General features: G+C 38.0%; 1 protein-coding gene across 2 annotated transcripts in view; it reads left to right on the top strand.

The window, feature by feature from the left end:
• Window positions 1-17,207, top strand: part of LOC122219989 (24-hydroxycholesterol 7-alpha-hydroxylase) — a 93,311-nt gene that overhangs the window by 1,191 nt on the left and 74,913 nt on the right. For both annotated transcript variants that reach the window (XM_042938971.1, XM_042938970.1), the window contains 2 exons: window positions 13,324-13,459; window positions 15,914-16,088. In XM_042938971.1, coding sequence (XP_042794905.1) covers window positions 13,351-13,459; window positions 15,914-16,088 — 284 coding nt within the window. In that variant the 5' untranslated portion in view covers window positions 13,324-13,350. The remainder of the gene's footprint in view (window positions 1-13,323; window positions 13,460-15,913; window positions 16,089-17,207) is intronic.

The following is a 17,207-nucleotide window of genomic DNA, read 5'->3' as shown; positions in this document are numbered from 1 at the left end:
AAAAATGTAACAATATACACCTTTTCCTTTGAGTGTTCGGGATTGCCTACCTCCTCATATTCTAGCCCACTCTAGATACCATAATTATTGAGAGCCAGATATAGGAAAAATGATATCTTAAAAGAATGTTTCTTTGTCTCTGGTAGCCTTTCTTAGGCATATGATTTTAATAAATTTTAAGGAACGTTTTCACTGGCTTGTCTCAGAAGGTCAAGCAAGGTCAAAAAGATTATTGTTTTCTTCTAAAAGGTGTGTGATTTTGTATTTTACATTTAGGTCTATGATCCATTTTGAGTGATTACTTTTTTGGCGTGTGTTTGTGTGTGGTAAGAGTCAGGGGTGAAGTTAATTTTTTTCCCCAATCTGGATGGTCTCGTTGTTCTAATTGTTCCACTCTCCTTTCCTCACTGGTTGCCTTTGCCGCTTCTCAAAAATTAGTTGACCATATACATGTAGATCTATTTCTAACCTTTATATCCTAGTCCATTGATTTATATGCCCACTCCTTTGTTACTAGTACACTGTCTTAAATACTGTAGTTTTATAGTAAGTGTTTAAACCAGGCAGTGATAGCCGTCCATATTTCTCTGTAATTGACTTGGCATTCAAGATTCTTTGCATGTTATTATAAGTTTTAGAATTGGCTTGTCAATATGTATCATAAAGACTGCTGGAATTATGATTGGAAGTTTGTTAAATCTATTAGGAAATTAGGGAGAATTGACTTCATAATAATATTAAGTCTCCAAAGCTGTGAATACTGTCTATCTCTCCATTTTTTAGCTATATAATTTCTTTCAGAAATATTCTGTAGTTTTTTGTGATGCGATTGTTAGTTATTTTAAGTATTTTATATTTGGAGGCACTCGTGGATAAAATTGCCTTAATTTTTGTTTTCCAGTTGTATCCCGTTGAAACATAAAAAATACAATCTGTTCTCTTTATATTAACTTTATTCCCTGTGACTTTGCTAAATTCACCCTATTAGTTCTACTAGCTAATTTGGATATTCCTTAGGATTTTTATACATAAATGATATGTCTTATAAAAAGATAAATGTACTTCCTTTTTTTCTGATCTTTATGCTTTTTGTTTCTTTCTCCTATATTATTACCATCAGTAGGACTTATAACATGCTGTTGACTAGAAGTGGTGAGACTAGACAAGCTTGTCTTTTTCCTAATGTTAGCGGAAACACGTTCAGTATCTCACATTTGAGTGTGATGTTAGCAGTAGATTTTTCAGAGGTGCCTATTTCAGTCCTGACCTTCAATCCATACCAAGAATTCACAGATGCCACCAGGGAATTAAATAGTGATTTATTACCTGTTCATCTTTTCCTAACTGCCAGTGAAATCCTTATCTCATCTGGTTCTACCTCATCCTACACCAAAACAGAAGCCTTTCATTTGTTTTAAAAGCTGCAGAGTATTCCCTAAATTATAATTTCCTTCAACAGTGACTTAATAATTGACATACAGTAGTTTGTTTCCCATTTGGATGTGTGAAAATGTATCCATAGAATGAATGATCAGATTCAAAGTATAAAAGCATTTATAATTTAGAGTGAAGTAGGAAATCTTTTGAGAGTGTTTTGAGCAGAGGAATGATGGGATTTGATTTAAATCTTAAAGGTTCACTTTGGCTGCTCTGTTAAAAACAGGACTGTAAGAATAAAAGCAGGATAATTTGAAGGTTCTTTGCAGTAATTCAAACTTGAGGTCAAGTGGTTTGGAGAAAGCAGTGGAAACTCGAGAAGTAGCTGGGTATATGTTGAGGGTGGAAGCAGCAGGATTTCCTGGTTAATTGCACGTGGTGTGTAGAAGAATGCGAAGGGTCCAAGATGGCTCCAAGAAGTTTGGTTTGAGTAGCTAGGGAATGGGAGTCCAGTGAGATCGCCATGATTGCAAGAACTTACTCGAAGGGAAGACGTTATCAGAAGTGCAGCTTTAGATACATAGGAGTTTGGAATGTTGACATCTAAGTGGAAATGCTGAGTTAAGTAGTTGGATAAATGAATTTGGAGTTGCAAAAGACGTCCCGTGATGCACAGGTTCAACCTCTTTTGCCTGTCTTCTATAGCTATCATTTCCCCTAAAATTCTTTTCACATAATTCTATTTAATATTTTTTGCATTTCTATATTGTATTGTCTTTAGACTATTTCCTATAGTCTCCTTTGTGCTTCTTGTAATTATTATCTTTTATTTAGAAATGTCTTTATTGTTTGTTTCTTTCCTCAGTTCCTTTATCTCCTAATTTTTCTCTATTGTCTGGCTGTTTCTTCCATGGCTTCTTATGTTTCTTCTTTGCTTATTTCTTTCGCAGTTGGCAAAATTATTAGATTAATTTTTTTTTATTACAAAAATAATTTTGCATTACAGGTTTTAGGTGCCCTATGGCAGAATGTTTTTGGTGAGTTACTTCATCTGTAAGGAAGTTCTGATGTCCTTTTTTGCCCTTTTTTAAAGAATTTTTCTTACAGTGGTGACGTTTTCCTTTTTTGTTTAACCATATTTTTATTTTTTTTTTTTTTACCATTCATTTATTTCTGAGAGACAGAGAGAGACAGAACATGAGCAGGGGAGGGGCAGAGAGAGAGAGAGGGAGACAGAATCAGAAGCAGGCTCCAGGCTCCGAGCTGTCAGCACAGAGCCCGACGTGGGGCTCGAACCCAAGAACTGTGAGATCATGACCTGAGCCGAAGTCAGATGCCTAAGTGCCTCCATTTAACTGTATTTTAAGGTGTTAAGTTGTCTTGGACCAGCTGTCAGCAGGAGGTTTTGGCTGGGGGCAGTTGCTTTCCAGGTTTCTTGACAGAGCTCTTTTATCCTATCCTCCCTTGCTACAGTGAAAATACAGTGCCTCTGTGCACCCATGGCTCCTCTGCTTTTTAGGATGCAACCTTTCACGCTTGAGCTCTCACTGCCTTTCTTCAATAGCAGCTGCTAGGAAAAGAGGTGACCCTTGTCTTCTCAGGTGTACTCTTCGCTTTTACAAGAAAGTGCTTTTGGGAGCCCACTCTCTGTGTTATCTTTTGCTACGTCCCTCAGTATCCGTGGGCTGTTTATCCTAGCCCATCTCATCGTGCTTCCAACTCTGTAGACTTCTTTCTCCTATCTCAGAGTGGGTGTTTCTGGGCTTTTCCATTGTCGAACCCCTTGCACATGCTCCTCGTCTTTCTCACGGTGCTGTGATAGCTTCTAAGAGCAGAGCGAAGAGTTCTACTGGTTTCAAGTGCGTGGGTCATGCTTTTTGTAGTTCGTAGATTTTCTTCTTGTTGTCTAGCTCAATAATGTTGCTTGTGCACATATGTTTTTCTCCTTGTGGCTCTGTGTGGTTTCCAAGAAAGAAGTAGAACAATTAAGAAACACGTCGCTGTGACATCACCACCAGAATTGAAAGGCTGTGTGCTTCTTTAAAGAAATGTGTGTGTTTTTTTCAAATAGGTCCATACTCTAAAGGCATGAACATATATACAATGAAAGGTCTTCGTCTCATCTCCGTCCTCTAACTGCCTACTTTCTCTTCCAACAAGAATGTTTCCATTCTCTTGTATCACTTTCAGAGGTATTCTGTGAGTGAAAAAATAAAACAAAACGAATTAGGGATGTTTGCTTCTGAAAAGATGGGGTAGTTGTACTTTCCCCTATTCCTCCCACTAAGTACAGCTAAATATGAATTAAACATTATATATAAAACAAACGTGAGATGATTTTGCAAGGTGGAGAGAGGAGGGCTGATAGGCTAGCGACCTATGAACAGGATCTGATGAACAATATGGTAGTGAATTTCCTTGATTTTTTTTTCTGCTTCATATATCTGGATTGGGCTCTAGAAACGCCAGCAACCTAGAGATGCCAGTGGGCACAGGCAAAAAAGTAAGCCCCAAGAAAAGCCGACTCTCTCTAGGTAAAGGTCCAAAAAAGGAGTAGCCTAGCAAGACAAAAATTTTAGGCTGTAACTGCTCCAGGCAAACACCACAGGGAAGAGAAAAAAAACATGGTGTCACCACAGTCAGCAAGTGCCAAGTGGAAAGGCTACCCCTGACTCCTAGCCAGGGTGAAATGAAGTAAAACTCGTCCCCTCCTAGCAATGGTAGTGGCAAAAGAGACCTAGAGGGGGATCTTGACTTTCCATACTGCTCAGCAATAATGAGGCCATCCCCACAACAGTGTTAATGGAGACCATACCTAGAGCATGGACTGTACCACCACTGAGGAATAACAAGCAGTCCCTCTCCTACGCACTGAGGTGGTGAGCCATGAACCTTAGAGGGTGAGCCAGGATTTTCACCACCATTCAGCAATAAAGAGGCTGCTCTTCAAACACCTCACCTCCAGGCCAGTGGTGTCATGTGAGAGCAGTAATGAAGAATCCCTTCTTCTCCCAGCCAGAGTGATATAAGAAGAACCTAGAAGGGAGACTTAGCATTCACCCCTACTCAGCAGTAATAAGGAGTTCTTCTCTCCCCATGCTGAGTGATGAACCTAAATTTCCATCCCCCTACCTGGCAACAATGAGGTGGCATCCCCTTTCCCATATCAGAATAATGCCAAAGGAAGCCTGGAAAAATGTAACCGTTAAATAAAATGCAGTGTCATAACATTATATCCAAAATGTTCAGATTTTAGTAGAAAATCACTCCTCATACCAAGAACCAGGAGGATTTCAATTTGAATGAGAAGAGACAATCAACAGATGACATAGATATTAGAATTATCTGACAAGGATTTTAAGACAGCTATAATAAAAATGCTTCAACAAGCAATTATAAGCATGCTGGAAACAAATGAAAAAAAAAAAAAAACAAAGTCTTAGGAAAAAACAGAGAGTCTCTGCGAAGAAATAGTACATATAAAGAGGAAACATGGAAATTTTAGAACTGAAAAATACAATAACTAAAAAAGAAAAAAATAACTTAGTGGATGAGTGCAATGGCACAATGGAGAAGAGTGAAAAGAATCCGTGAACTTCAACATAGGTCAATAAAAGTTACCTGATATGAAAAACAAAGAGAAGAAAGATTGAAAGCAAATGAGCAGAACTTCAGGGACTGTAAAAGACCTAATATTTATGTCATCAGAGTCCTAGAAAGGAGAAAGAGGGTGGAGCTGAAAAAGTATTTGTAGAAAGTAGCACTGAAAACTTCCCAAGTGTGGTAACAGACATAAACCTACAGATTTGAAAAGCCAAGCTAATCCCAAACAGGATAAACCCAAGGAAATCCATAGCAAAGCGAATGAAAGTCAAACTTCTGAAAACTAAAGACAGAGATAATTTTTAAAAGCAGCAAAAGACAAATGGAACCTTATTATGGTAGGAAAAGAAACTGGAATGATAGATTCTTCATCAGAAACCATGTAGGCCAGGAGGAATAGCATACCATTTTTCAAGGGCTCAAAGAAAAGAACTGTCTGCCTAGAGTCCTATCTCCAGGACAAATATTCTGTAGGAATTAAGGAGGAATCAAGGCATTCTCAGTTAAAGGAAAATTAAGAGAATCTGCTGCGAGAAGACTAGCCTAAACAAATGAGTAGAAGTAGTTCTTTAAACAGAAAAGGACCAATGAAAGAAGGAATCTTGGACATCAAGAAGGAAGAAAGGACACAGGAAACAAAAGATGTGTAAGTGCAACAGACTTCTCTTCTTGAGATTTCTAAATTATTACCGGTGCCTGAAGCAACAATTATAACACTATTTGATATTGTCCTAGTTGTATGTATGTATGTATGTATGTATGTATGTATGTGTGTAAGGGAACTACCTAAGAAAATTACATTACAAATGGGAGAGGGTAAAGGGACATAAAGAGAGATTTGCTTGAGTTGATAAAATGGCTACACTATGCAGCCACTGTGGAAGACAGTATGAAGGTTCCTCAAAAAGTTAAAAATAGAGCTACCCTATAATCCAGTAATTGCACTACTGGGTATTTACCCTCCACATACAAAAACACTAACTCAAACGGATACATGCACCCCAGTATTTATTGCGGTATTTATTTACAATAGCCAAGATATGGGAGCCCAAGTGTCCATTAACAGATGAATGGATAAAGATGAAATGATACACACACACACACACACACACACACGCACGCACACATATATATACAGTGGGATATTATTCAGCCATAAAAAAGAATGAAGTCTTGTCATTTGCAACAACATGGATGGAACTAAACAGTAAAATGCTAAGCAAAATAAGTCAGGCAGACAAAGACAAATACCATGTGATTTCACTTAAATGTGGAATTTAAGGAACAAACAAACAAAAGAAGAAGAGCGACAAACCAAGAAATAGACTCTTAACTAGAGAGAACAAACTGATGGTTACCAGAGGGGAGGCGGTGGAGGGATGGGTGAGATTGGTGATGGGGATTAAAGAGTACAGTTATCATGATGAGCATTGAGTAATGTATAGAATTGTTGAATCACTATATTGCACACCTGAAACTAATATAACACGGTATGTTAGCTATACTGAAATTAAAATAAAAAACTTTAAAAAGTGACTATACTAACTGACTATAAGTTATATATATCTAATGTAATACCTAGAGTAATCACTAAAAAACTCTACACAAAAGGTCCCCTTAAAAATAGTATAAATAAGTTAAAATGGAATTCTAAACAATGTTAAAATAACACACAGGAAAGGAGATAAAACAGAAAAGCAAAACCCAGGGAGAATAAACAGAAAAATAAAAATAAAATAGCAGAGACTTAAACCGTAATATATCAATAATTTAAGTTATAAATGGTACAAATACAATTATTGAAAGATAGACATTTGCAAAATGGATTTAAAAGTGATCCACCTCTATGATATATACTAGAAACTCACTTCAAGTATAATGAAATAGGCAGGTGAAAAACAAAAAACAATGGAAAAAGATATATTATGTAAGCATCAGTCAAAAGAAAGTAGGAGTGGCTATATTAATAGCAGAAAAAGTACCTTCGGAGCAAGTAAAATTACCAGAGACAGAGGGAGACATTATGAGATAATTTATGACCATTATAAAATGGTCAGAAGGAATTAGCAATTCTAAATTTGTACGCACCAAACAACAGAGCTGTAAATTATGTGAACCAAAAACCAGACCTGAAAGAAGAAACAGACAAATCCAGTTATAATTAGACATTTCGACAATGCTCTCTTAACAATGGGTAGAACAGCTAGGCAGAAAATCAGCTAGACTATAAAAGACCACCAACCCAACAGATCTAATGAATATGTGTAGAGCATTCTACCTAACAAAGCAGGTTATGTATTCGTTTCAAGTGCCCATGAGACATAGGACAAGATAGACTATATTCAGGTCCACAAAACCGCACAAAATTTAAAATGATTCAAATTATACAATGTATTCTCTGACTACAGTGGAATGAAACTAGATATCAATAACAGAAAGATGACAGGAAACTCTGAACACTTGGAAACAAACAGCATATTTGTAAATAACCTATGAGTTGAAGGGAAATTCTTGAGCGAAATAAGAAATCATGCTGAATCGAAAGAAAATAAAAATGCAACCTATCAGAAGTTGGGGGCACAGCTAAAGAAGTGCTCAGAGGGAAATTATTATCACTAAATATTTTCATTATAAAAGCACATAAGTGTGAAATGAATAAAGCTTGTCTTTCAACCCCTTCCCCACGAAAGAGCAAAATAAACCCCAAGCAAGCAAAAGGAAGGAAATATTAAAGAACAGAAATCAATGAAATTGAAATCAGGAAAAAAATAGAGAAAATCAGTGAAAGAAAGAGCCAATCCCTGACAAGATCAATTACTTTGAAAGACCTTATGCAAGAAAAAGAAGACACAAATTATTAATGTCAGGAATAGAATGGGGCATATCACTGCAGACATCAAATGGATGATAAGGGAACACCATAAGCAACCCTACACATAGAAATTTTGGCAACTTAGATGAAATGAACCAAGTTCCCCCCCAAAATGCAAACTACCACAACTATTCAGTATAAATTAGATAATTTAAATAGCCCTATACTATTTAGGAAATTGAGTTCATAATTTCAAAACTCCCAAAAAAGGAAATCTTAAGACCCAGATTGTTCTACTGGAAATTATGCCAAATGTTTAAGGAAGAGTTGACATCAATTTTCTACAATCTCCAGAAAGTAGAAAAGAAGGGATCATGTCCCAGTGTATTTTATGAAGCTAGGATTACCCTGATACCAAACCAGATAAAGACAGCACAAAAGAAGAAAGCTACAGATCACTATTCCTTATGAATAAAGATGCAAAATCCTTAAAATATCAGCAAATAAAATCCGGCAATGTATAAGTGAATTATATGACCTATGACCAAGTGAGGTCTATTCCAGGGGTTTAAGACTGGTACAATATTTGAAAATCAGTTAGTCCAAACTCCCATATTAATAGGTAAGAGGAGAAAAAAAAAACAACACATTAACATTAATTTGTACAGAAAAAGCATTTGACAAAATCCCACACCCGTTCATGATTTTTAAAAACTCTCAGAAAAGTAGTAATAGGAGGAGCCTTCTTCAACTCGATAAAGAATATCTACAAAAAATTTACAGCTAACAGCAATCTTAATGGTGAAAGAATAAATGCTTCATCTCTGATTGGAAAAAAAGCAAGGATGTCTACTGCCACCACTATTATTCCACATGGTACTGGAAGTTCCATGAGTGCAATAAAGCAAGAGAAATAAATAAGAGTCAGAGGGAAAGGAACGAATAAAACTGTCTCTGCACATGCTGTGGCTGTTTACTTAAAGAATCTGGAATTAACCGGTAAATCCAGCAAGGTCACAGGATACAAAGTCAACACACAAAAATTAGTTGTATCGCTACATAGTAACAATGAACATGTACAAATGGTAGTTAAAAATTCAGTGCCTTTGCTCAAAAAGAGAAATAGGTGTAAAAATTATGAAATGTGTATAGGACTTTATTCTGGAAACTACAAAACACTGATGAGAGAAATCAAAGATGTTAATGAAGAGACATACTGTGTTCACATATTGCAGAAGTCGACATAGTAAAGATGCCAATTCTTCCCAGATTGATATACAGGTTTAATGCAAATCCTACCAAATTTCCTGTAAGGTGTGGATATAGACAAGATCATTTCAGAATTTATATGGAAAAACAAAAGAACTAGAATAGCTAAAATAATCTTAAAAAGAAGAATAAAATGGGAAGAGTCATTCTTCTCGATTTCAAGACTCATTACATAGCTACATTAATCAAGATTATGTGGGTGGAATGATAGATACAGAGATTGATGAAACAAAATAGAGAGCTCAGATGCGCTAAATGTTCAATTTAATTGCAAATGCAATTTAATGAAATAAAGATAGCCTTTTCAGCAAATAGCAGTGAAGCAATTAGACACCATTAAGCCAAAAACAAAACAAAATGAACCTTGACCTAAGTCTTCCATCTATATAAAAATTAACTCAAACTAGATCGTAGACTTCTATGTGAAACATAACACTATATGACTTTTAGAAAAGAATGAGAATGTCTGGGGCCAAAAAAACTAGTTCTTAGACTTGACACCAAGAGCACAATGTATAAAAACAAAAACTGATAAATTGGACCTCATCCAAATTAAAAGCTTTGTGAAAGACCCTGTTAGGACTGAAAAGACAGGCTGTAGACTGAGAGAAAATATTTGTAAACCACATATCCAACAAGGGACTGCTATCTAGAATATATAAAGAACTCTCGACACTGAGCATTGAAAAAACCCCAAGTCAACTAAAGAAATGGCAAATGACATAGGAACAGGTTATTGAAGGGGATATGCAGATGGTAAATAAACACATGAAAAAACGTTCAACATCATTAGACAATAAGGATATGCAAATGAAAACCACAATGAGGACTGCCTGGGTGGCTCAGTTGGTTGAGTGTCTGACTTGGGCTCGGGTCCTAATCCCATGGTTCGGGAGTTTGAGCCCCGCATCAGGCTCTACGCTGATAGCTCAGAGCCTGTGGCCTGCTTCAGATTTGTCTTCCTCTCTCTCTGCCCTTCCCCCGCTCGTGTGTGCGGTATCTCTCTCTCAAAAATAAATAAATAAACAAATAAACATTAAAGCCACAATGAGCTATCACTACACACCTATAAGAATGGCTAAATAAAAAATAGTGACAACCTCAGATCTAGTAAGGATACAGAGAAACTCATATATTGAAACTCATACAGATCACTCATATCTTGCTGGTGGAAATGTCAAATGGTACAACTACTCTGGAAAGCACTCTGGCAGTTCTTTCAACAATGAAGCATGCAGCTGCCATATGACCCAGCCATTTCACTTCCGGGCCCTTATCCTAGAGAAATGAAAACTTAACGTTCGCACAAAAATCTGTGCATTGATGTTTATGGCAACTGTATTTGTAATAGTCCCAAACTGAAAAGAACACAAATGCCCTTCAACATGTTTAAAAAACACTGTAGTACGTCCACACCATGGAGTACTACTCAGAAATGTAAAGGAATGAATTATTTTATTTAAATATTTATATTTATTTTTGAGAAAGAGAGAGTGAGGGAGGAGCGGAGAAAGTGGAGGACAGAGGTTCCAAAGTGGGCTCTGTGCTGACAGCAGAGAGCCTGATGCAGAGCTCAAACTCATGAACCGTGAGATCACGACCTGAGTGGAAGTTGGACACTTAACTAACTGAGCCACCCAGGTGCCCCAAGGAAGGAAAGAATTATCGGTACCTACTGCAACCTGGGTGGATCTCAAATGAATTCTGCCAAGTAAAAAAAAAAAAAGCCAATCCGAGAAATTTCTATACTATCTGATTCTCTTTGTATAACATTCTGGAAATTCAGTATTCTAGAAATGAAGACCAGGTTAGCAATTGCCAAGGGTTAAGGAAGAGGTGGGGGTGAGAGGGAAATGGAAGCGACTATAAAAGGACAGCATGAGGCATCTTTGTGATGATGGAAACGCTCTGTACCTTGACTTCATCAATACCAGCGGCCACAATACCAATGTGACACCATACTGTAGTTTTGCAAGATGTTAACACTAGGCACAACAGAGTAATGGCTACGTGGGGTTGCTCTGTATTATTTCTTATAACTGTGCACTAGTCCGTAATTATCTCCAAATAAAAATTTTAATGAAACAACACACAAGGGCCATGTCTATGACATACTGTATGTGCTTGCCTTTGCTTCATAACACTCAGACATCATGCACAGAAGAACAAAAGCAAATCAAATAAGACCCAAAAAACGGATTTATAACATCGCACATGATCATTTGCACAATACAGTTTTGCGATAAGTTACCTTAAATACCATGAATCAGCAGTTACCTCAGTTATTCAATGTGTTTGAACTCATCTGCTCTGCACTGTGGCCTGGGTACCTATATGTGTTACAGAGGCCACTTTCCTAATTGGAATTCTCATTTGAACAAAACTTTAACCAACAATGGAAATCCTTCATCTGCTTCTAAATATCGACTAACAAATAACTATAGATAAGGAATACTGGAAAGTAATGCAGATGTCCAGATCACCAGTGTAAGAAAATGAGACTTCACTGTTAGGTGGCTTAACGGTTACAAGCCCGCAGTTGCCTGATGGGGCCCAACAGTGTGTCAGAGGAATGATCTCGTGCCATTTCAGGGTGGTCCTAGAAATGGTTGTAATATCGAAGTAGTGACAAGCATAATATTTCGAAATACTTACAGTGACAATGATGGGATATGAAAGTATGGGTAATTGTTCTAAGAATGTATATGTTGCATGTGATATTGTAAAGTCAGAGCCGCCATAGGAGGAAATGAGAAGGAGGGATTGGAAGGAAGAAGTGTATTATACTCACAGGTCCGAGAGTGTGGCCACTGGGTACCATGCAGGGCCACAGGGAAGAAAGAGTCAGGAGGCAGACATTAACAGCAAGAGAAAAGCCTGTGCCTGAGCCTTTGTTGGGGCTTCCTCAAGAAAGGCAAGCAGGGCAGGGAAAACAATTTAGGACTGGCTAGTTTGAATAATTCTTGCGGGCGTCGGGCCATACTGGTGGGGTCTAGTTGCCTGGTACCTGGCCTTTGGATGATTTCGGGCAGGGGAAATGCTGACTTGGTGTGTGAGGGTTAGATAAGGAAGTAGATGGTGATATAAACTCAAGGTTGGTTATTTTGCATGTGAAAGGTATGCTCCTGGATGGCTGAGCCCTTTGCTCCCTCAAAGAATTGGCTAGCCCCAGGAGGACAATCTCTACCCAGTAGTGAAACTCCAATGCCAGAGCATCAAGAATAAGAAATATAATTAATATAATTGGCCCTGTGATGAATGGATGCCAAAGAGACACAGAATATAAGAGAATATAGTTGGAACAATGGTTTCTTTCAATGATAGAGTCACAGATAAGATTGGGGTTTGTTGCCTGCATTCATCATCGAAAAAAATACTAAATTACAATTTGAAGTCAATGAAAATATTGATATATTTTTCTCCCAATAAAGTCACAGACTTCCCGAAATCAAACTCTGGGCTAGTGTTTGTAGGCTGCTGGTGACCTGATGGAGGGCAGGAGTGATGATGTGGGATGACAGGGTGCATAAACATGGAGTTAAGAGAAGGTAAGAGTGTGGAATCCATGATGCAAGTGAGCAAGTGCAGACATTCCACAGGAGCAGGGCGTCCCCTCTGTCCTAACCCAAAGGGAAGCATGGAGAATGGATACAAATGTGTATCTTTGCAAGATCGGGTGGTGACAATTTGAGAGTGCCCTTACTTGATTGCTTCCGTTTTCCTCGTGAGCTACGAAGCCAGAACTATCTCTGTGTGGCATGGGTAGGGCAGGTATCCAAGGGAAATAGTAATTTTGGAAAGTGAGACAGTGAACACATTAGAGGACTTTTCAGGATCGCAGGACATTGTTGCATGCCCACAGATTTAAGGTAAAATCAGTCAGCTGTTTTGTATGTTTTTCTTGAACAAAATTGAGCAGTAGATTGCTCGTAAGCCTACTGCTATCTGGAAAACAAGGTTCAAACATCACTGTTGACATAATTTCTAATAATTATTTCTAATTATTATTTCTTACTACAAGAAAGGAAGCTTCAAACAAATAACATGATCAAAAGGAAGGTTAAGTATCAGGACAGAAGAAATCATGATTTATATAATTTATATTTGGCTGAATCTGCCAAAATGTATAATGTTACTATATATAAGCATAATAATTTGTGTCTTGTCTATAACTTCAGCACTGGGGTTCTTGTGTAACCCATGGCCCATAACTTTTTATTAGAAATGCTTCCTAATATCTGTATTTATGTGTTTTCTTCCAGTATGGACCAGTATTTACAGTCTTTGTTATGGGCACCCGAATGACCTTTGTTACTGAAGAAGAGGGAATTAATGTGTTTCTAAAATCCAAAGAAGTAAATTTTGAACTAGCAGTGCAAAAGCCCGTCTATCGTACAGGTAAAGAATATTTTCAGATAGTTTGTTTGAATACAGCATTGGTCCAAGAGCAGCTTTGGGTAACAACCCCTCACTCCTCTACCGAGAATGATGACAGCCCTTATTTTATGCTCTAAAGTGGGAACATAAGATAGAAAGAACATCTGATGATTTTGGTAGTTGACAAACGAATTCTTGGCAGCCTCATTTCAGTCTTAACTAGACGTGTGTAAGAGACGAGGTTACCTCGCTGCTGTTTATTTGGAAAATATTCGGAATCTGTATCCTGTTACAGCTCCCACGATGTTCGCTGGGACATGAACATCTGCTGCCGTGTATACAGTGTTCTTCAGGCTATAGCTCTTGGCTTGATCACATGTTGCTACTCTGCTCACTGAAAGTAGAATTCCACTGCTTAGTAAGCCCTTTACTATGGCATTGCCTGGCACATTCCATAGGGCTATTAAGGTAAGTGGGGCTTGGCGTCATGTAATCGGCGGCCTTTTGTTCTCCATCCTCAGAGACTGCTGGATTGTACTTGTCAGCATGCTTCTGGTGTGACCGTCCACTTTATTTCTTCCCAGGCTGCAAACGTGTGGTGCTGAAGCCATTTGTCCTCCCAAGAATGCAGAGCGATTGCATTTTTGTGCCTGATTCTTCTTTTCCTTGGTTTCTTTTCTTTTCTGTTTTGTTTTTTGTTTTTGCTTCTTTCTTAGTTTTTCTCTTCATGTAGCCTCTCATGCATTTCTTACCATTAAAACAGAACAGTTTTAAAAGCTGTGAGTGACCGATAGCATGATGATCATTTCTTTTTGCTTGCATGAAAATCACAACATGTTGGCCAAATTCTTTGATGATTTAGTGCTTCTTAATATTTAAACTGTGGAAGTCCAGAGGCACCTGGGTGGCTCATTTGGTTAAGCGTCCGACTTCGGCTCAGGTCATGATCTCACGGTTCGCGGTTCAGGCCCCGCGTAGGACTCCACACTGTGCAGAGCCTGCTTGGGATTCTCTCTCTCTCCCTCTCCCTCCGAGCCCCTCCCCCACTCATGCTGTCTCATCTCTCTCTCTCTCTCTCTCTCTCTCTCTCTCTCTCTCTCAGAATAAATAAACTTTAAAAAGTTAAATAAATAAACTATGGAATTCCAGATCAAAGAATAGAAATATTCTGAAGGCTCTTGATCTGTATCTTCATATATCCCTCCAGAAAAATGTGCCAACCTCTCCTGTGTTAGGGCTGCATAGAAGTGGCCAAGTTTTTTCACCTCTGCCTCCATTGGGGACTTTCATGTTTAAATATTTCTATTTAATAGACAAAATATGTCAATATAAGTACTCTTGAGCCAGCTTCCTTTGCCTCTCGTACATTCCCCTACTACAGAGATGTATGCTCAGGAGATCTAAACATTATTTTTAATGAACTTGTATAAAATGTAACCTACCCATAATAGGCTGATGAAATATAAAACCAAACATTATTTTTTTGCAAAAGTTACTTTGCAGACAATAAAAGAGGATTAAAGAAAAATATATAAGACTAGTGAGTTTAAAAATTCATACTCTTACTGGCCAAACTCAAGCCGGAGTGTGTATGTATCATGGAAGGATCATGAACAAACACTAATGCAAAGGAACAAGAGCTACTCATGGGATTAGGAAAGGCCTCCTGGTGGAAGTGATATTCAGTAAAACACTTGAAGGAGAAAAAGAAGTTGGCAGGATAAATGCGTGGCTTATAGTTGCGGGTGTGTGGGAATGGGGTGAGGTTGGTCAAGTAAAGAGTTTTGAGCAGATAGTACATCTCATAAAAATGATGGGAAATATAAATATTAGAATACACTGTACCTGGAATACAAATCTCAGGAGGGGGGGCAGGAAGGGGCTGGAAATGTCACGGGAAAACTAGAAAGGTGGTAGAATGCCTTGTAAACTTTGTTAAGGATAGGAAGCCAACGAAAGCCTAACATGGAAATACGTGGTGCCTGGGTGGCTCAGTCGGTTAAGGGTCCGACTTCGGCTCAGGTCGTGATCTCACCTCAGTTTCTGAGTTGGAGCCCTGCGTTGGGCTCTGTGCTGACAGCTTGGAGCCTAGAGCCTGCTTCAGATTCTGTGTCTCCCTCTCTCTCTGCACCTCCCCAACTCATGCTCTGTCTCTCTCTCTCTCTCTCAAAAATAAACATCAAAACTTTTTTTTTAAATAAATAAAGATAAAAATAAAATCACTACATTTATGTTTCCCAGAGGTCCTCCGAATCACCCACTTGTAGATCACCCCTTAGAGTGAATCTCCCTACAGACTTTTACTGACTCACAGGATAGGTCGAATCTTCATCTGCTCTTATTTGCGGGAGGCCATTTTATGTAAGGGGAGGACTTTGGATCTAGTCCTTCCTGACCAAGTAATAGTAGATGTACGTTGACTATTTGCTTCAAGGAGTCATTGCTTCTTTTGAAAATAGTTTTCTCTGTTTATAGCATCAATTCCAAAAGATACTTTTTTTACACTGCATGAAAAACTTTATGTCACGATCAAAGGGAAAATAGGGACTATGAACCTATATCAACTCACTGGACAACTGACTGAGGAACTACATGAGCAACTGGAGAAATTAGGCACTCATGGGACAATGGAGCTGAACAACTTCGTAAGGTAAATTGTTGCATTAGTATGGTTTAATCTTGTAGGGTTCTTGCATGTGGGTCTTTTTTTTGGGGGGGAGGATAAAAAATTCTGCAGCCAGTGCATTGAACGTAAAAAATTATCTGGTGGATTAATGAAGTCTAACTAGGTAATTATGAGATTATATTCATCTTTTCAATTCTAATTAACAGGTAGTTTTTAGTTAGCACACCAATTTTAAGGTGAGCAAATAAGGCCATACAATCATTTAAAAACATTTATAGTAATTTCTCTTTAGTGATGCCATGCCACATAGAACACATCTACCTAGAGGGGATGCTGATAGGTGAGACAGGGAAGGGCAGTGGAGGAAGCCAAATGGCCTCAGCTGTGTTCTGAAGCTTTCTGGCAAAGGTCAGGGCTGGGCATAGGGAGCCATGAGAAAAATTCCCAGCATGCATAAGGAGATTTGGTAAATTGAAGTTACCACGTCGGCCATTTTTCCATCTCATTGGGATGCCGAGGGCAGGATTCAATAATTCAGATTCATAATAAAAGAACAGCGTTTAATATTTTGTTAGAGGTCCAACAAGAGAGAGAGAGGAAAACAAACCAAAAACAAAATAAGCAGCCATCCAAACTTGTAGCATGCCCAGTACCTACAACAAAACAAAGCAAATTCTTGGATGTCTTTGAAACTTTGGGGGAAGCAGATCCTGAAAAACTAGTGAAGAAGGGATGGTAAATAAAAATAAAACAGTACTTGGTGTCACTAGTCTAAGTCTTATTAATAATCTTTGATTTTTTTTCACTTAAGTATGCCACAGTAATCATTTTATTTACTTATGGCAAAACTTAATGATGATAGGTACTATATTTCAGTACGCAGTGGTTCAGCTCTGTGGGATCCTGTGAGAGCTTAGGAAATTTGGTAACTAGTGTTGCCCTGAGTCTTTGGTTATTTTTTGCTGCTCTCTAAAATCATGGGCTGTATCTTAGTTATTGGTATTACTTGCTAGGTAAGCGCTTGTTGAAATTATTGAGTCAATTTATTTCTGGCGTATCATCTCACATTTGTCAAGATCTAACAATGCTTGCTTAAAAAGCATTTTAAAATCTTCAGAGAAATAAACCAAAATTTCAGTTACC

This window comes from Panthera leo, chromosome B2, assembly GCF_018350215.1.
Source record: "Panthera leo isolate Ple1 chromosome B2, P.leo_Ple1_pat1.1, whole genome shotgun sequence".
Classification (NCBI taxonomy): Eukaryota; Metazoa; Chordata; class Mammalia; order Carnivora; family Felidae; genus Panthera; species Panthera leo.
This window is presented reverse-complemented; position numbering and strand designations above follow the sequence as displayed.